The 20498-nt window shown below is 37.9% G+C and overlaps 1 protein-coding gene across 1 annotated transcript; it reads left to right on the top strand.

Moving 5' to 3' along the window:
- On the top strand, positions 1 to 20367 carry anpeplb (alanyl (membrane) aminopeptidase-like b). The gene is made up of 20 exons (XM_086302017.1): positions 1 to 1406; positions 3662 to 3804; positions 3927 to 4075; positions 4231 to 4351; positions 4900 to 5054; positions 5308 to 5421; positions 5515 to 5658; positions 5744 to 5809; positions 7734 to 7799; positions 8193 to 8359; positions 8875 to 8957; positions 9739 to 9872; positions 10869 to 10924; positions 12008 to 12155; positions 12314 to 12405; positions 13337 to 13447; positions 15670 to 15837; positions 15956 to 16096; positions 17772 to 17835; positions 19352 to 20367. The coding sequence occupies exons 1-20, from the start codon at positions 778 to 780 to the stop codon at positions 19511 to 19513; spliced, it is 2913 nt and encodes a 970-aa protein (XP_086158143.1). The 5' UTR covers positions 1 to 777; the 3' UTR covers positions 19514 to 20367.
- Positions 20368 to 20498: the final 131 nt, after the last annotated feature.

The following is a 20498-nucleotide window of genomic DNA, read 5'->3' as shown; positions in this document are numbered from 1 at the left end:
TCCCTCCTCTTTCCTCTCCTGAGATGAAGAATATGTGCACAGTGGTCACGGTGGTCGTCGTTACCCGCGGTTGGAGCTTTCCAGGAAGTTTAGTGATGTACCAATCATTACGGTCTATGTTCTCCTCTTTTTTTTTTCTTCTGTTTTATTCAGCCCACTCAGCAGTCCTCTCTTTATATACCGTCTTGGTGGGAGAGACTTGCATGGTCTCTGTTTAGATAAGAACCCTTGGACCCCTCCTGCTGCAGAGACTTGCTTGCAGAAATTTAAGGAAGAACAGCTGTATTTCGAAACTTTGAACACCTCTTACAATCAAAAGCGGCGATGCTGGATGTGTTCCCCACTGAGGATTTTGTTGTGCCCGGGGGTGTTTGTGTGTGATTGTGATGGTTTGAGGAGTGTTCACAGAAAGGGAATGTGAGGAAGTGTGGGATGGGGTAGGAGAGTGCAGTGTGAGGACTTGCGGTTTACCTAACCCCAGCATTAGTGGCATGACCGCAGTAACCACCTCCAGATGTTTGGGAGCACAATCTGACTGATTATTTACAGTGAACATCGCCCTCTTCACACTGCAATGTGTACTCTTTGCTCCTTTGGCAGTGTCAAAGTTAATGCTTAATCCAAGTACAGACCCTTAATTGCTAAGGCCAAGCCCTGTTTATTGGAGGGAGGTTACATGCCTGTGAACAGATCAGACAGCACAGACCAGAGGCAGACTCACTCAGGGAATCATCTCTACCAGGCAAGCAGCAGGACGGACCAAAAGAAGCAGCTACAATGCCACTGAAGTTTGGAACGACAAAGGCTATCGCCATCGCCTTTGGTGTTCTGACCGTCTCTTCCATCGGCGGCATGTTCACCATGATTATTCTGTTCAAGGCTCAGACCCAAAACATTACCATGACGCCACCTCCAACCCTGCCACCCACCACCATGGCCCCACCGCCAGACATGCGGCTGCCGAAGAGCTTGGTACCTCAGGAGTACGAAATTGTACTCGCAGTTCACCTCTACACTAAAATCATAGAGGAGGGGAACGGCTCCAATCCCAACATTACCACTCCGAACCAGACCATGATCTTCACGGGAAACTCGACTGTCCACTTTCAATGTGCCCAAAAGACGATGAGCATCTTTCTCAACAGCAGATACCTGAACGTGTCCTCGCCGGTGGTGTTGAACGAAAATACAAAAAGGAATATTAAAGTGTCTGGAATGAAACACCGCGATGATGAAAGTGACTTCCTCGAGCTCGAATTGATGGATCCCTTGGAGACAGGAGGGAACTACTCTTTGTTTTTGTCTTTCCACGGCGAAGTCTCGGATAATCTGGAAGCACTGTATCTAAGCAGATATACTGATGGTATCTTTGACTATGAAAGTGTAGATGATCCAAATGCGGACAGGTACGTATAAAAGCTCTGCGTATAGAATATATATCAATACATTTAATTATTTGTTGAATTTGGAGTTTCTAAAACAATTTCAGAGCTTTTCATTACTGCAACTTTAAAGTTTACGGTATTCCGTACAATAATCGGCAATTAGAGCTTAGAGGGTTTCTGAGAAAGTGAAAGAAATGTGGTCGTGTTTATTCCAGTTGGAAAAATAATCTATATTAAATTAAATCTATATTTAATTTTTTTTTTTTTTTATCTGAAATCTATGAAAGTTATGTAAGTATTCTGTATTTAATGCTATTTTTAGGATTTCAAGATTCCAATTTTTTCTGGAGTGAAAAATAAATACAAAATTTTAATTTAAGTGTTTTGTTTTTTTTATAAGAAAACTATTAAGGGAAAAATATTTGGAAAGGTTTCAAGGAAAAGGACATAAAGGCTGGATGCTAAATACAAACTGAAAAGAGTCAAAGTTATATTAAGAAAAATAAATAATTAAATAATTTCTTAAATCGATATTTCAAGAAGATGCAACTCCAAATATTAAATGATTAAATAAGTAAATATATAAGCCTTATTTTTGATTTTTAGCATTGTTCAAAGTGTAATTCCCTTTTAATATAAAGGAGAGAAAAAAATATCTATACAAGCTTGCAAACTTTATCACTCAGCCATAATAACTGTAATAATTCATAATAAGCCATAATAATATTCCATCAGGTTACAGAGATGTTCAAGTTTCCACAGTGAATTAATTTCTCAACTTGAGTGTTTTTTAGAAACAGTGAGTCATCTGGATGACTAAACACAGTGATAGCTCAAACACAAAGTCATTTTCTAATATAACAATGATGCATCCCACATTTTTTCAAATCACTAGTTATTTTCCACTGACGTGCAGTTCTTTGTGTCAGTTTTAATCTGACATGTAAAACAATAACCCAAACTGACTGTTCATCGTACCCTTATCCTAGATGTTGCACAAACCCATAAAAAATAATTCACAGTGGAACTTTGGCATTAAAGTTACAGAAACTGCGGCCAGGACATTTTTGTCTTTTGATAAAACTGAGTTGGCTCAACTGATTTACACAGCTTAAGATGAGGCCTAATCAAAATGCAGTTAAGCTGGAACCAGTAAGTATCCAACAGAAAGGACAAACAATATCTTTCAGAATGAAAAAACCTGTAATAATAGTAAAATAATCCATTCATAATCAATGTTTGTTACAACACGTCGCTGGGGTAACATCACTGATTGGTTACATGTGTGCTTGCACCTGCAGTGGTGTAATAAGTATTTAGTTACAAGTAAAAGTCCTGGCTTTAAAATGTGCCGTAAAAAGAAGTACACAGGCAAAATTTGCAACAGTATCAAAGTAAAAGCAATCATTCTGCAATACGCTCACGATTTTTATAAATATAATCACAAAGATCTTTTTTCAATAGCATCTTAATCTAAAGACCAGTAGCTTCAAATAAATGTAGGTGAGGAAAAAAGTCAAATTAAACTCTAAAAATAAAAGAAGCTATAAAGCAGCAAAGAAGTTTTTTAAAAAAAAGTAGCTTATTGTTTTTCTGCCTTCTCAGTTTTTGATTCTTGGATATGGTGTCTCACATTGAACTTAAAGAGTTGTACACTTATATGTTTACACATTTACAACCTCTGATCACGCACTATTCTACAGTGAAGACAATAATTTAATACATGTAACCAGCCCATTCAGGTGGGGACCTCAACTTTTCAACCGCTACACTTGTACTTCATGTATCCTTTCGTCTTTTTCTTTTTTCTTTTTTACAAGAGTACTGCTCACAACTCTCTCACATCTTTTTGTTTTTACACATTCATACTCATATGAATTTGTGAGAATCAGGCACATCCAAAACCTAACCTAACCAAACCAAACCAAACCCAACATACATGAACACCTAGACATAGAACACAATGAACACCTTGGGATAGTTACACACACATCTTTTTCTCAGTTGTTGTTAACCAGCTACACTCTGTCTTTTCCATTTCTCACTCATTAATGTTTTTAACAAGTTATTGTGCATTCTTTAAATGGTACAATATGGCCACAAGATGATTCACTTGCAATTAATGTAACAAATTAGTCAAAAAAGTGCAGCAACATCATAGTCAAAGACCAATAAAAGCTGTTGATAAAAGCGATGATAAAGAATATGTTGGGACATTTTGATCCAATTAAAAGAGACCTGAACACTCTCTCGCTCTCTATTCCCTGTATGCTTAGATTCATTGCTGCCACCAATCTGCAGCCAACAGATGCCAGGAAAGTGTTTCCTTGTTTCGATGAGCCAGACATGAAGGCTGTGTTTAAATTGACCATCATCCACAGGCGAGAAACCAGAGCTCTGGGAAATGCAGCCCCTTATGGTAAAAACAAGTTCCTGTGTCAATACGCGATATAGGTCACCTGCTGAGGAGTCAAACATTAACTTTAACAATAGGAGTAAAAGATGTCCTCATTATGTATTTCCTTGTCTCCCTTCTTTCAGAAAGCAACATTTTAGATGACGAATGGCAATACACTATCTTTAGAGCAACACCAAAGATGTCCACCTACTTATTCGCCTTCGCAGTGGTCGACGACAGCTTCAAATCCATCCCCTCTCCAAGCTCTGATACTGATCGCGTGGAGATAAATGTAGGCTACATGTCCTGCAGGATGAATCTGATGCAGTGTTATTGATGTTTTTGTTTTTGCCAGTACACTTTGAAAGTCAGCAAAACGGGGCTAGTAGCCAGTGAGGTTTTACTATTTTTACCACTCAGTGCCATTTCTGTGTTTTGTTTGTGCAGACGTATGCTCGTCCTGAAGCCATCAATGCAGGACACGCTGATTATGCCGGCGACATTGCCAGAAAGCTCCTTCGATTCTACGAAAGCCAATTTGAAATGAAATATTCAATGGGAAAAATAGGTAAACTATACCTACTTACATCTGTGAAGGGTCTCAGTCATCCAGGTCATTGTAGTCTAAGCAGCTTGGAAAGAAAGGTGTCTGGACTTCTCGGATGAGAGGTGAAACGTCTTCAAGAAACTTAAAGAAGTCCAGGCGCCTCTCTTCCCAAACTATACCTACTTACATTTCAGTCTTCTTCTTTTATCAGCTCACTTTTGGGGTCACCCGCACAAAACGGTCTTTGTTCAGTATGTTGCTTTTATTGTGGATATAAACTCCCATGAATTAAATGTGTTGAACCCACACTTTGACTTGTTATCCACATTTTATGGCTCACAAGTACTGTTTTTGATTTTTAGATGCATCACTTACTGCTTAATCAAAATACTGTATTGAGTAGCTCATACATGTCTCATAGGGGATAATCTGGTTTTTAATACTGAAGGGTCTTTATGCTCTGATATGAAGCACCTTAAATTATGTTGTTGTGAATTGGTGCTATGTAGACCGAACTGAACTGAACTGATTTGAACAGAATTGTGTCCATTTCTTTGTGATCTCCTTAGACCAGCTTGCACTGCCAGACTTATACCCTGCTGCGATGGAAAACTGGGGACTGATCACATACCAGGAAGGATTCCTGCTCTATCAGGAAGGCGTCTCCTCCCTGTTGCACAAGGAAGATATTGCCACTGTCATTGCACATGAACTGGCACACCAGGTTAGAGAGCAGTAAAACGAATAAAGGATCTGATTTCAATCCTCTGAGTCATTTTCCTGTTAAGACCACAGACAGGAGTAGCAAAACATATGGTTTTAGCAGCAAAAGTAAAGATCATTCAACATTTTCACATGATAAGAAACACCGTTTTGGATTAAGGAAGTTGTTTTTAAGTTTATTACAACTTTTACAACAATATTGAATAGCAATGCAACCTTTCCTGTGCAATGATTTATTTTTATTTTGTTGGCAGTGGTTTGGAAATGAGGTGACAATGAAATGGTGGAACGACCTTTGGCTGAATGAGGGCATTGCTACCTACCTATCTTACATTGCTGTGGACAGTGTGGAGCCTACGTTCAATATAGTAAGTCCAGCCTTGCAATATCTCTGGAGTTCTGCTAAATGCTCAGGCAAAATTGTTTAAGCTTACAGTCTCGTCCATGTTTGTTTTCTACAGAAGGAAATATCTATCATGAATGATCTCCACGATGCGTTTAGAGAGGATGCTTTGGCCTCATCCCATCCTCTCAGTCCTGCATCAAAAGAGATCAATACGACAGATCACATCCTTGGAATGTTTGATTCGATCAGCTACAGCAAGGTAGCTAGTCAAAGCTGTTAATACACAATTTGCCACCGTGTGTTTTCTACTAACAGGAACATGTAATCTGTGTTCACTTTGTTAGGGCGCAATTGTGCTGAGAATGCTGGCAAACCATGTGGGAGAAGTTGTTTTCAACAAAGGGCTCCAAGTAAGCAAAAATGATTTTCCTTTCAGGTCCTTCCCAAGGCTTAAACGATCGTGGCTCAAGAGTTGGCAGTTCATCTTGTAATCGGAAGGTTGCCGGTTCGAGCCCCGGCTCTGACTGTCTTGGTCGTTGTGTCCTTGGGAAAGACACTTCACCCTTTGCCTGCTGGTGGTGGTCAGAGGGCCCGGTGGTGCCAGTGTCCGGCAGCCTCGCCTCTGTCAGTGCGCCCCAGGGCGGCTGTGGCTACAATGTAGCTGCCATCACCAGTGTGTGAATGTGTGTGTGAATGGGTGGATGACTGAATGTAGTGTAAAGTGCTTTGGGGTCCATAAGGACTGAGTAAAGCGCTATACAAATACAGGCCATTTACCATTTAAACTTAAAAACAAACAATAAAACTAAAGGGTTTCACTTGACTGCCAGTCTGCAGTTGAAACTCACTTCTGCCAAGACAAATGCAGAATCCTGGAAACGTTTTCATGAGAAAATCCAACCATTTTGATGATGTCATGGCTCATGTATCTGGAGCCATGACAATATTGAAAGAGGACACAGATGTAGCAATCGTACCATTTGATGCTTTAATTAGCTATTAAATCTCATCTAATATGCATATAACTTGTTTGCTTTTGAAACCAAAGTCTTGGCAAATGTAAGGAAACGGAACATTTGTGAAGTCCCTTGTGTGCTACAAAACTCTGAGCGCCTCACAGGCTTTTGAGATGGATGGAAAGGAAGAGCAGATTTGGCTGGCCATAATTGGTGCCAGATATTGACACATAGGCTTACGTAGCCACAGCTTGTGGCATTACGAAATGAACTCACTAATTTTTGTCCACAGGATCAGGATTTGTCCCACTGTAGCTGTCATCCCTGTTAGTCTGACTTACTGAACTGGGCTACTTCAGCCCCCCTGCAACTCTGATGTTGGAAGAAAATAGATGGGTGGAATTTATGAATGCAGCTTAGCAACAAAGCTTGCAAGTGTTAGCTGATAACTTAGCACTCCAGCCTTTGATCCAAATATGGTAACTTCTGCATTTAAAAAAAGAAAAAAAGACACGGTGGTGGCCAAAATGCTAATAAGGCATCACAATCTGCACTCCAAAACCAGTGGGTGGTGTCACAGTGGTTACGCCCATCCTTTGAATACAGTCTTTGATCCAGCGGTGTATTGTTTCAGTTTAGTCGTGTAAAATGATCTTTGGAAACTTTTGAAACAACTGAAAAAATAATAATAACACAAAGTTGTAATTCCGAAATGGATCAGGCTTCATTTGAAAGGCAACACTTTCTAGTTTCATAAAACTTGTCTGTATATCATGTGGCTAAAATAATCCCAAACCCTCGACAGGTTGCAGGTAACCTGGTGTATTCGAAGAGGTTAACCTTTTTTTTTTTTACCATCAATAGACACCAGCTTCTGTCATACATCCAAATTGAACATGTTGAAAATAAAGCCCTCAGTGCTGCTCTGAACGAAAGCATTCCAACATCTGGTTCGTGTCTGCAGAAATGGGGAAGGCACGCAGCTTTTGTCCACTTGTGTTTTCCACTGCCTCATGCAAAATGAATAAGGGTGTTGTGTTTTCCTTGTCAGATATACAAGGAAGAGGCTAAATGTCTGTTCAAACCTTCATTTTTGTAACACACCAAACTCATTGTGAATGTTCACGTGTATCCGGGCAGAAGACTAAAAACAAAACAAACAAAAAAACAAGGAAAAACTAAAACGTTTTTTACTCAGAGATTTATTACAACATCACATCTCCCTCAGGTCCAACTGCTCACAGCTGCAATTGAATCTTTTCACCCAGCTCTTATTCCAACAGCTCCACGGGGAAATAATTCTTTTTTTGTGCCTGATGCAACTGTGTCCACTGTTACTCAATCGTTCTGATTTGCTCTGCTTTCATATATTTCATAGATGTATCTCAAGGCCTTTCAATATGGAAACGTAGAAAAGGATGACCTCTTGAAGTATATACAAATGGTAAGATGATAAATTATCCAGGCTGTTTTATTCTGCCAAATTTCTGTTGCTTACTCTATGCGTGCCTTGTCATCAAAATCATTCCCACACTTTCATTGCCTGAGGATTAATCACAACATTGTATTTATCCCAGATTTTAAGTATTTTGGACAAATCATAGTTTTTGGTCTGTGTTTTAGCTCATTTAATTTAAAACAATGGCTAGCACATTAAAATGCCAAACAGCAGCTTTTAGAAAGCAAAGACCTGCGTGGTATATTTAGCTCTTTTAAAGCAAAGGGTTCGAAAATGTTCAGATACTAATGAATTCAGTTATCATAAATCATATTTACAAATACATCGGGTTTGGACTGCACATGGAAAGATATTCATTGGCTTGTTTAATGTTGGCAGGCTGCGAATCAGAACCGCGGTAACAAAGCTGTCCGCAACACTGAAGACATCGCTGGATTCATGAACCCTTGGACCACCCAAAGTGGCTATCCTGTCATTACCATCAACACTACCAATGGACAAGTCTACCAGAAGCAGTTTCTCTTCAATAACTCTGCCAATTCCTCGTAGGTGTCTTCCACATCTTTCTACAAACTTGACCTAACTTTGTGTAAACCAACTATTTTTTTTCCAGCCTAGACAAATCTGTAATAAAATCATCTAGCTTGAGTTAACATTTTGTACCACTTTTAATGATAATACAGATTAAATAACCATCTGTGGTAAAAAGTCAAGTTATTCAATGAATAACTCACATCGTTAAGAAAGTATTGGGCCACAACTGATTTCATTGCTTTTGGATGCGCCTTTGCCTTCGAACTCCATGATGCTGCCATGATGAATCATACAGGGTCCAGACTGGGATACCTCCAGATCCTGGAGACTCTGGCATGATAGTGGCACAGATTAGGTTATTACAAAGGAAAATAGATTTCATGCTCATGTTTTTGTCTCTAAAATGCTTCTTTTCAGTTTGTGAGCTTTAAAAAGTCTGTAAAACTCACAATTATTGCTCACTTTATTTTCTGGGGCATGTGAAACTACATCCAGTGTAAGATCTACCTGTTCTTTTTCTGTTTAGCAATTCATGGACAGTGGAGATTGAGTTCATCTCAAATGCGTCGTCTAAATTTGAGAAAGTGTATTTGTATAACAACAAGCCAGGTAAGATGCAGGACAACACAAAGTATTTTTTATTTTACATCTTCTGTTTCAAAGGGAACCAGAATAATGTTTTATTTTATTATTAATGTGGGATGAGACATAATCAAGCCATTGGTTAAAAAAACAAACAAACAAAAAAAACACAAGATTTTTCAGTGAAATGTTTATTTGCCCCAAAAGTTCTTAAATCAGCTACAAAGGCTTTAGATATTCCTGGAATGGAATTTTCTTTAAATGCACAAAAATAAAAATTGGCCAAAGAAATGTTTTGCATATATTTTAGGAGGTATAGAAAACCATTAATCACATACATCGTTAATCATCCTTAGTGTTGCTGAATTTGAATGACATTTGTGCATGTAATGTTGCAAACACATACAGTGTCAGAATAGTTAATCATACAAACTGACTTTCAAGACACAAAAAAGCATCAAAACAACTACAGATAAACAGATGTGAATCCCAAATGCCACCTGACGTGTCCGTGAAAAAATACAGAACAAAAGGAAGCGATAATGGGAATTTATCACAAAGAGTAAAAGAGTTGCAAAAATGACATCAAAGATATACGAACCAAAAAACGGAGATACAAAAACATCTGGGAGAAGCAAAATGACTGCACACAGTGCACCTGCTTTCAGTTTGGTTGTCTTCATGTTTTTACTTCTTAAGTCTCGTCTCAGTCTCTGTCAAGTTTCCTTTTTCTCCATTCAAGTGCTTCATTTTACTCACTCGCAAAAAAATTTAACACATTTTCAACTAATTGATGTCTCGTGAACAGTAAACAAAGAAGCTTTCATAGCTAAGAATGGTGAATGGATCCTGGCAAATATCAACTGCATCGGATACTACAGAGTCAATTACAATCCAGAGAACTGGGAACGCCTTCTAGCACAGCTGCAGAAGAATCGGCATGTAAGTACTGGGCCACTCCAGTTTTACACATTTTACTGGGTGATTTTTACTGGAAATATTACGACATCTTATCTTCTGAAGCTTCTTTGTTCCATACCAGGCAATAAATGCAGGGATTTTGTGAGTTATTGGTTAATTATCAAAATAAAATCTAATTACATTTATATAAACTGACAAGGTTATATTGAAGAGAAATAACTTATTGTCGAAGGCAGATTCATTGGACTGCAAAGGTTTTCTAGAGGCTTTAAAGAGCAACAATAAAAGCATCCAAGTTTGCTTCCTTTATTACACAGTGAAGTTTGATAGATTGTGTTGGAGGGTAAGCCAGAGATGCTGTTTGAACAAAGTAGACCAGACCAAGAATTGGCCTTGAACCAAAAGCTCAGAGGTTAACTCAATCCTTCAAAGCGAACATTTGTCGTCGTAGATCCCGAGTTACACAAAAAAGGCCTTACTTGTGCCTCACGTATAACTTTTACAACTAACCTGCTTTTTTCTGGATGTACGAGTCTGTAGTTCTATCAGCAATGTCGTCACCATGTTCACGGATTGTTTGGTTGGTTGATCTACCACTCAGTTGTTCATGTTCTGTCATCAATAATTCGCGGTGCAGAGAAAGAAAGCTTTCTTAACGCCTGTGACTTTCCATCCAGTGCAACGAACGGGGCAAGGGTTACTATTGTTACAGTTTCTGCTACAAAGCACACACTGACTAAGGCAACTCCTCTTAAACACTTGTCATAAACATACCTGAATTCCCTATGACACTGATTGGGGAACAAAACAAATGGTGGAGGGAGAATAATTTTGTGGACAAACACGGGATAGCAGGAGTAGAGAATTCCAGGTTAGTGGGTGGGAATCAGATGGCAAGGAAAGTCACGTTCAGTAACCTTTAAAGTCATTTTTAATAACTTTAAAATGGCAGCTCCCAGGTAAGAAAGAAGTAGCGCTCGGTGGCTCTCTAACTTTGAAACTCTTGTGTTTTTCCAGAGTATCCCGCTGTTGAACAGAGGGCAACTTATTGATGACGCATTTAACTTGGCAAGGTACTGACTGTGACCTGTTCATTTAATAAAAAAATAATAATGCTGTGCTATTAATATATTAGATATGTTGAGCGATAAGAGGAAACTAGAACGTTATTAAGAAGTCCACTTAACTTAACATGCAGCTTTGCATCAGGCAGTGGTTTGCTGAATATTTAGATCTGGCCTTTTGAAAAACTCTCTCATTCTTTCAGTATTAATCACAAACCCCCTTCCAAACCAAACAGCCTAACATTATTAAATGTTATTTGACATTTATTTTACCAAAGAACGTGGCTACTTTGCTCCAGTTTCTAGGGAAGGCATTTATTTGAGATAATGAAGTATATTATATGTGTTTTATTGAGATATTGGATTAGCTGGAGCCTGTCATGGTAGGCTACACCCTGGACAGGCTGACACGCTATCACAGAGCTAACACACGCTATTGACACCCTGCTGCTTATTGCAGCTAGCTGGACATTAACCCTGTGAGCTCTTGTTATGATCGGTGTTATCCCCAGCTCTAACCCTAGTCTTGGCAGTCGGGGTAAAAAAAAAAAAATCCTTGTAACTTACAGGCATTACTTACATTTTTCCCCCAAAAATGCCCTTTTGTTTTTCTCCAAAACTCAGGGTTAGACATGCCAGTGATTTCAACTCATACCTCAGAGAGTTAAATGCAAATAGATAATTTTCTTTAGACAACAACATTTGTCAGCCATCATTATTTTACTCATCCGGTCATCTGTCCAGGATAGGGTTGAGTTTTGTTAGAGCCAATTATTAAACAGGCAAATCCCGACAAGTCACAGCGGGCACTTTAAATAAAGTCTGAGACATTTTGCCGCTGCAGTATTTCTAAAAAAAACATTTTCCATTTGATCTGATGCTAACCAAAGACATCCCAAACAAATTGTGGAGACTTAATTTTTTCATAACATTTAGCTGTAAGAAAATGTGATTGTAGAAGCAGTCCCATTGGAGGTTGTATAAATAAAAATGGCTAAAGCACAGGCGGTGTGTGGATGCTCCAATATTGCTTTTTTGTGAATTTTGAATAAATGGCTGTACTGACTGAGATCTCACTCTTGTTCTAATCAGGGCTAAACTTGTCAACGTGACTCTGGCTCTGAATTCAACCCTTTTCCTCACAAAAGAGACAGAGTTTCTTCCCTGGGAGTCAGCGGTCAGGAATCTCGAGTACTTCATCCTCATGTTTGACCGCTCTGAGGTGTATGGACCCATGCAGGTATCTGTCATCTGTTTTCACTAGTTGTACAACTTGTCTTATATTATTATATTTAACAGGCTTAATGTGATCTTCTGATTTTGTTGATGTTCAATAATTGGAACAATGTGCAGAAAATATTGTATACATTGCCGAAACTCTGCCGTCTCTTCCTGCAGACATACCTGCGGGAACAGGTTAGAGAGCTGTATAACGTCTTCAAAAACGACACGGACGATGACCGCGTCCCACAGAACGATCACTCCTTACAGTAAGTAAGATCTTTATTTTTAAGACGGAATTCAACCTGAGTTAATCGTCAACAGATTTACACATGCTTGCATGTAGTTTACGGTTCATAAAATCACACTCGAGTCCAAAGGTGCTAATAAAAAGCAGATGTGTGAGTTTGTATTTTTGCCTTTGTGCTGTAACAGATGTGTGATGTGGACTGTCAGTGTTGTTTTAAAGGAAGCAGTTCTCGTGTCATCAAGGATCATTTAAAGTGGTCTGCTTTTTTCTCATATAAACTGTTGCAGGGGTGGATGTTCATGTTAAACACGGCCAAGGTTTCAAATAATGACTTCATCAAAAAACACAGGTCTCAGAAAGAAAGAGTGGGGATATCTGTTAACTGGACTGTTCTAGTAACGTATAAGAATAAAACTGTAGAGCTGGAAGTAAGAATGATAAACTGTAAACTGATTATTTGATAATTAATCTTTGTTTATGTGGCACAACAATATGGCATTATAGGTCGACGTGATAATGAGGGTAGAATTAGTCTTAGTGGTATCATTTTCACCTTTCCTTAGAAATTGCCACTTGTTAGTCATTTATTCTTCTGTAACTGCACTTTAAGTGTCACTAAGAGTACATTCAGCTGCTGAAAATTACGCCCCAAGTTAGAAACATTTACCGGGTAAATGCTGAGCAGTCACTGGCTGTATGGCTAGACCACAAAGTGCTACCAAAAGATGACATAAAAGAAAGAAACTGGAAGCTTTCAATGAACGCGTAGGCCCTCTTGGTTTCAAAACCATTGGTAAAACAATTCGTTAGAGAACTGTCAGTGTTAGATGAGTAGTAAGAGTCCATTTAAGGGTTAAAAAACTCCTGTCTCCAAATTATTCTCATATTTGGAAACACTCTGGCATTTCATACCTTTGCATTTATCATACAAAATGTTGTTCCATCCTAAGGTACACCCAGCTCTTAGCCATAAAGCTGGCATGTTCCAATGGACTACCAGAATGCGTAGAGATGGCTAAGCAGAAGTATGCCGCCTGGATGGAGAGCAACAATACCAACAGGTGTGGACTTTTCTAGAATAAGTATCTTTGTTTTCTGTGTCACACTTTCTGGAATTATCCAATGATCATCTAACTGTATTAGCTTTCCATATATTCTGTAGCTTTGCTCTCCGGTAATGATTTAGTAAAGGTATGTGTAATCGAATCCCTCTTTCATGTCAGTTGTTGGTATCTGTGCATTGTGGATGTTGGTAAAGCTGCACTTGGTGGGATTTTCAAGCAATCTCACTCTAATTTTCAATTCCAACATCTTTTCCCAAACAAGTGCTCTGGTGCGCTTACAGCTAGCATTTTTGAAAAGTTTCCAAGTGCAACTTTAAAAAATTGGGACTAAGACTGTATATAAAGGATGGACGTAGCCACAATGACATCACTAATTGGTTAGGGACCTTGAGGCGTGGATCTGACTAAGAACCTAAGGAACAACACGACACTCATCTGCAGTGTCGGGGAAAAGCAGACAGTGTATTCTCTCAACCCCAAACTGGTTGCAGTAAATAGCTGCCCCTCTCCAAGCCTGCTTCTGCTGCAGGTGTCTTCCTGTAAAAAAGGAGTTCTTCCTTCCATGTTTCCACATGTTTGTTCATAAGGGATTGTCTGATCGCTGGGGTTTTCTCTGTAATATTTGTAGGACCTTCGATTTCCTATACAACAAGCTTTGAGGCTACGTCTATCTTTTATTTACAGTTAAATACGTTCACTGCATGTGCTTGTTACTTCAATGTGGAAATGCCTTTGTGCTTGACTGCAATACTGTGTGGATATGTATGCTCCATGTTATACTGTATACACATTATAAATTAGGGCGGGGGGGGCATATTCTGGATTTGTTATCTTGTGTTCAAGAAAATCAAAATCATCTTCAGAGAAGTCACAGAATAGTAACCAAAGTCTGACATCCATGGATTCTTTTATATTCTTTAGCCTTTATTTTGTCCAAAAATGCTCACTTGGGCCGTGTATATGTCTGACTTTGCCAGATGTGACAACAACTTCAATCTAAAATGAGTACATCAAGGATAAAATGAGATTTAATTAGATTTAATTATGTCAGACTTAGACATTCTGTCAGTTTCTTTTGCTATATCACTATACTAAAAAGCAAGACTGCAGAAAGACAAACAGACACTCGTCTCACACTCATGACTCCAGCATAGTGAACCCAGCACTTAAGCTCTCAACTTAATCACTTACTGTAAAACCGCTAAGCACACTTTGTCTTTTTAATCTGGGGGTGTTGAAAGTCAAGAGGTCGAAATAAATATTTTCGCCATGCAAAACCTGAACATGAAATGGGAATATAATTCAGATGTGGATACACATGAATACCATATTTCCTTTATCATGCAACTCAGACATTTATGATGGGATACAAATAGACTATAAAAGAGGCTAAAACAGGTCTTGCATGTAGCTGTGCCTCCAAGATCAATAAATGGCCTTCAGATTATTTTATCCCAGTTAATAGATTTCATGTTCCATAACAACAGCTTTTTGTATCAGAAAGAATTAAATAGCCAAAGCTCAAAGTGGTTTATATTTGCTTTATCGCTCCCGCATTCTTGGCCTGCATGTTACTGCAGTGGTTAGCACAGTTGCTGCAAAGCAGAAGGCTGTAGGTTTGAATCTGCTGCTCTGCACGGCGTCTCTACCAGTGGTATTTGTGGAGGTAGGGAAATGAGCACGATTCGTGATTTGTCTGTCTCTACGGCTCTGCCAGGATACTCAATAACACAAGTTGAAGAAGTCCTTAAGAACCTGGATGGATGGGACATCATTTCACTTTTCAAACTAATTTAGACATCAGGGGACATTTTCTCTTTTAGCATATGGACTTTTCCAAATCTTAAAAAATCTAGCAGTGTTGTGTTTTCATTGAATTTTTGATGGGTGGGCAGATGTTGGACCATGCCATTGGATGTCTTCTTTTTCAATTGTCAACAACGTCAATAATTTGAGCATTTTCTGTGACTTCTGTAAACATCAATATATAAACCACATACATAAACTGACAATGTTCACAGTCTACTATACTGATGAGCCATTTCTATAAAGTATAATGGACTGCATTTTATTTTGGCGGGTAGAGTTTTTTCTTATACTGCTGATGAGATTCCTTCTGAAGCAAAAACATGTGATGTCAGCCGTCCAGCACAAAGAAAAAAATGTGAAAATTAGATGGTCCTGAAACAGGAAAAATAAAGTGTGTGTGTGTGATTCAGCATCCACCCAAACCTGCGGTCTGAAATCTACTGCCAAGCTGTGGCTGCTGGTGAGAAGGAAGAGTGGGAATTTGCCTGGGACATGTATCAGACCTCCAGCAACACCTCGGAGAAAGAGCAGCTCCGTCGTGCTCTGTCCTGCACCAAGAAGATCTGGTTGCTCAGCAGGTAAAGCATAAAATCCTAAAGTGTATGCCACATGTGTAAACTGTTTTAATAAAGCAGTTCCCAATACACATGGGTTTTATTCATTAGGTTTCCAGTAAGAGCCTTCCTTATCTTGCAGATACCTTGATTACACTTTGGACCCTGAGAAGATACGTCTGATGGACGTCGCTTCTACAATTTACTACATAGCCCAGAACTCAGCGGGGCAGGCGCTGGCCTGGAACTTTATCAGAGCAAACTGGGACTACGTCAGCCAAGGGTAGGTTGCTATTTAAACTGCTTTTAGTCCCTCTCATATTGGTTTTTACAGATGCCATCTCATTTTCTGAGTCATCTCTTTTGCACTGTGGATTAGACAAACATACATGATGCCAGTATTCTTGGGTTGAGGTTGATGATAGGTCACATTTCCTTCAGTGATGAGTGTTTATTTAGCCTTTTTATTCCAACAAATTTACAAGGAGTTTAAGAATTCATGGCTTACCTCAGAACATACACTTATAAAGGTGGAGGAGTTTCCATAACACCCCAGTTAGATGTGTGAAAACTCTGGATGAGCTCAGTTTTTGGCAGTATGACCTCATTTCAGCTGGCTTGTAAAAATGTGAATTTGCTCAGTGGCTTCCTGTTGTAGAATTGCGAGTATATTTCAATGGTGTTGGCACAAAGCAACAAAAACAACCAACCCACAGCAGCGTGTTTCTTTTTTTTCCTCCTATTGATTTAGTTCAAGAAGACAATAAAATGCAGCACTGTTGCAACCATTGGTAGCTATGTTTCTGACTATTTAACAGGAGGGACAATGCAAAAAGAAAATATCCATATATGGGATTACCTGGCTTGGTGTGGATATGATCTTGTGGTGTCTGCATTGACCTTATGGCTCTAAGTTTAATGTGATTAAATATTATCTCCTTTTTAGATCTGTTTATCTATGATGGCCTTCTGGAGTGCAGTTTGAAGGCCATAAGTTTTCAGCCAAAAAATGACCTGCCTTTAAGAAGACGTGTAGCCTGTTTTAGGTCGTGGTTTCAGGTTTTTCCTCCTGAATTCGACATGTTCATTCAGTCTCAGCTGCGCCTTCAACCCACTTGCCAGCATCAAACAGACTAACCAAGACTAGATAAGAGAAATCTTTATTGGTGTCCACAGGGGAAATGTAGTTGCTTGAGAAACTTGAAGCTAATGAAGAGCAAAAAAAAAAAACATTAACAGTACAAGTTTTGCTAAGAAACAAGCCAACAGTGTCAAGATAACTACAATATTTTTTCAGGATTGGGTGGAGACCAAAACTGAACTAACAAAGTAACGTTACCAGTTTTTGGTTGAAAATGAAAATATGGCGAGGGCTTGGGGTTATATGGCGCCACCACATGTTTTGGCTTCTGCTTTATGCGCAGAGGAGACATATTTGCTGCTTCATCACAGAGAGTCGAGGGCCTCGGCTGGTTCAGGGGCCAGATGTTTATAGAGCACTTTTAGTGACCTGTGAACAAACTAGCTGGGCCATAAAAAAATCAGGCATTTATAAACAGTCGACTATAAAAATCCTGCACTGTGTCATCAAGTGCAAAGGTCCTGTTATTTAATCACTTCTTATCATTACCTCTCCTGTTTGTGCTGTTACCAGGAAGTTAAAATAAACTGTATCACAGTATAATTAAAGGGCGGTGGGGGGGGGGGGTCATTTCGTGGCCACACTGACATGCGAACGTTATCTAAAGTAAATTATTTAATCAGCAGGGGATTGAAACTCAATTTTTCCTTGACTAATCATTACCTGTCATTACCAAGTTCATAATGTAAAACAAATGAAAACTAACTAAAACTAACCATCAGTATCAACTTACGGTAGTTGATACTGATGGTTAGTATCAACACTTATAAATGAATCACTTGAGTTTCACTGAAAACTGTTGCTAATATTTTACCAGGGACGGGGCGATGCTGATTGCAGGAGTGACCAGCAGATTCTCGACAGAGTTTGAACTGGAAGAGGTAATTTACCAGTCATTTTTATTGCTAAAATGAGTATGAGTATGCAGGAGTATGAGTTGTCTTTCTAATCACAATCCAGTAATCTGCTCACACCAAATCAGATACACCCCAATACTTCATTTATTTATGACGCCATAATTAATCTTACTTACCTTTGACAGATGACACAGAATTTGTGTCATTAGCTTTATTTCCCTTGTACTAATCAGCAGTTCTCAAAACTCTTCTTCATTAACACATTTAACACGGTCATTTTTATTTGTATGATGTTAACTGCTACAAATGACACATTAGTTTCTGAAATCTCACTTGACAAAAGCTGAATGTCTTATTTTTCAACTACGTTTCAGCTCATATTTATTCAATTACATAACAGGTTACTCACATATTATTTACCTTCAGCCACCCTTTTACCTTTTTCAGCAAACATTTACATTTAGCCACATATCAACATTCTTTATTTTAACTTTATATTAATGTTACTGTTTTACTTTAGCTGTTCTAATCATTGCTTTTAGTTTTTTTATATTACTTCCAACTATTTCAGATCTTTAGCTTTTTTTTTTAATTGTTGAATTTATCATTTACATTTAGCTTTTTAAACATTCATAACTTACTTTTAGATATATTTTAAAAATGGGAACTATTGCTTTTCACTTTTTCAATATCATGTCATGTTTCAGGTAATTAAATTATTAGCTGTTGTTTTAACTAAATTACTTCGTTGTATCTTTATCTTTCAATACATATGTAACTTACATTAGTTAAATATTTTATTTAACTGTTTTTCATGATTATAAATATGACATTTTCTTTTTTAACCTTCTGAAGATAATTTTAAACATTTTACCTGCCAATACTTTTGGCCTTTAAACATTACTAAATGAGTATTATTTAAGACACTGTCTGTGGTGTTTTCATTATTTATGCTACTTATTTGAGCTTTTTCAACATTTCCAACATTCACAGCTGTTCAGAAAAGGGAAAGAAATGTAATTTCACATGCTGTTACTTTTAGCTATATTTTAACAGTGGCAACAGCTGCTTTTAGCTCTCTCTTTTAGCTTTTTTTTATCTAAATGCTAATTACAATATTGTAGCTATTCTTTTAGCTAATTACTCCAACATATCTGTATCCTTTTCAATATGTGTAAATTAGATTCAATATTTTATTTAATCATTTTTTCATGAGGGCATAATTACATTTTCTTTTTTATCTTTTAAGTTTATCTATGAATTATATTTTATTTTTAACTCCAAATATTTTAACTGTTGCACCAATTACTTTAGGCCTTTCAACATTGTTGAATTATGTTGAGATCATTGTTTTATTCACCGTCTATAGCATTTTCATAATTTATACTACTTTAGCTTATATTTCAAGTATTGTATTTAATTTAATAATGTTCAAAAACTGATAGCTGCAGAAAAAAGAACAGAAACGGTCTTTCACATGCTGCTGTGTCATGCCAACACCTAACTTTGTGTTTTTTTTCTCACCCCTTTGTGTCTACAGCTCATGCGTTTTCAAAATTACGACCTGGGTGGTGCCTCCAGGGCTGTGTCTCTGGCCATCGAGCAAACCCAAGTGAACATCCAGTGGGTCAAAGAGAACAAAGACGATGTTCTGCGGTGGTTCGAACAAAAAACTTCTTCTGTAAGACAAAAGGAGTACTAACGGGTTCAGAGCCTCTGATCTGATTGCCAGCTTATTCTCTCGAAGCTGCACATTTTTAGTCAATATGACTTTACAAGAAAAAGAATTGAATGTAATTCAATTCCAAGCTGAAATATGACTTGTGCAGCACATAGTATATTATAATAAGTACTAAGAGAAATGTTCAGTATTCATGTATATACTTCTGTGCATTATTTATACCATACACTCAATGAAAATGGAGAAATAAAAACCAATCTGTTCAACATTTGTGAATTTTGCACATAATGCTAATGAAGGATGTATTAGCTGTATGGCTGCATGTTAAAAAATTGCATTTATCCTAGAAAATCCATTGTTGCTTTGCATAATTGCTTTTTAGGGGTTTGTTTAGTTTAGTTTATTTTAAGTGAAAACAAACGTCTCTTTGTTCCATTTGCTTCTGTTGCCACTTTGTCGTTTGCAAAATCTATTAAATGTGCTATAATCAAGAAGCCAAACTGATCTTGCGTTGCTGAAATTGTTATATTTAATAATAAAATACACACGAGCCTTTTACTTTGGTTAATGGGTATTGCAACAATGTCACAACTGGAATGCTTTTGGGGTGTGACTGCTTACAGTTAGGAAAAACGAAAAGTTTGTTCCTAATATGTTTAAAAGTTGATGTCCCTTACCCAAAGAGACTATATGTGTGAAATTTAAATTATACAATTTTAGGGGAAAAAAAAAACCAATATAAAACTTGAAAATCGTCAAAATTTGTCTGTTTCTTAGTCTGTATCTGCAATACAGGCACACTCTCTGAAGTGCATCAAGTTTGGTCTCAGTAGTTCTTTCCTGAAAATATTGAAAGCATTAAAATAAAAATTGTTTCCCCAAATTTTGTTGCATTGCTCCTATGTTCTAAAATGCATTAATGATGTGAATGTGATTTGAGGCTTTATAACTGACTTTCCCTGAAGAAGAACCCCAGCTGGGTTTGTGACATTAAGCTCTAATTAGG

The sequence above is a fragment of the Aulonocara sp. 'chitande type north' Nkhata Bay genome, linkage group LG7 (genome assembly GCF_057382095.1).
Source record: "Aulonocara sp. 'chitande type north' Nkhata Bay isolate Kocher_YH1m ecotype deep benthic linkage group LG7, A_spYH_male_GT1.1, whole genome shotgun sequence".
Taxonomy (NCBI): Eukaryota; Metazoa; Chordata; class Actinopteri; order Cichliformes; family Cichlidae; genus Aulonocara; species Aulonocara sp. 'chitande type north' Nkhata Bay.
The sequence above is the reverse complement of the archived record's forward strand: the minus strand, read 5'-3'. Positions and strand labels throughout refer to the sequence as shown.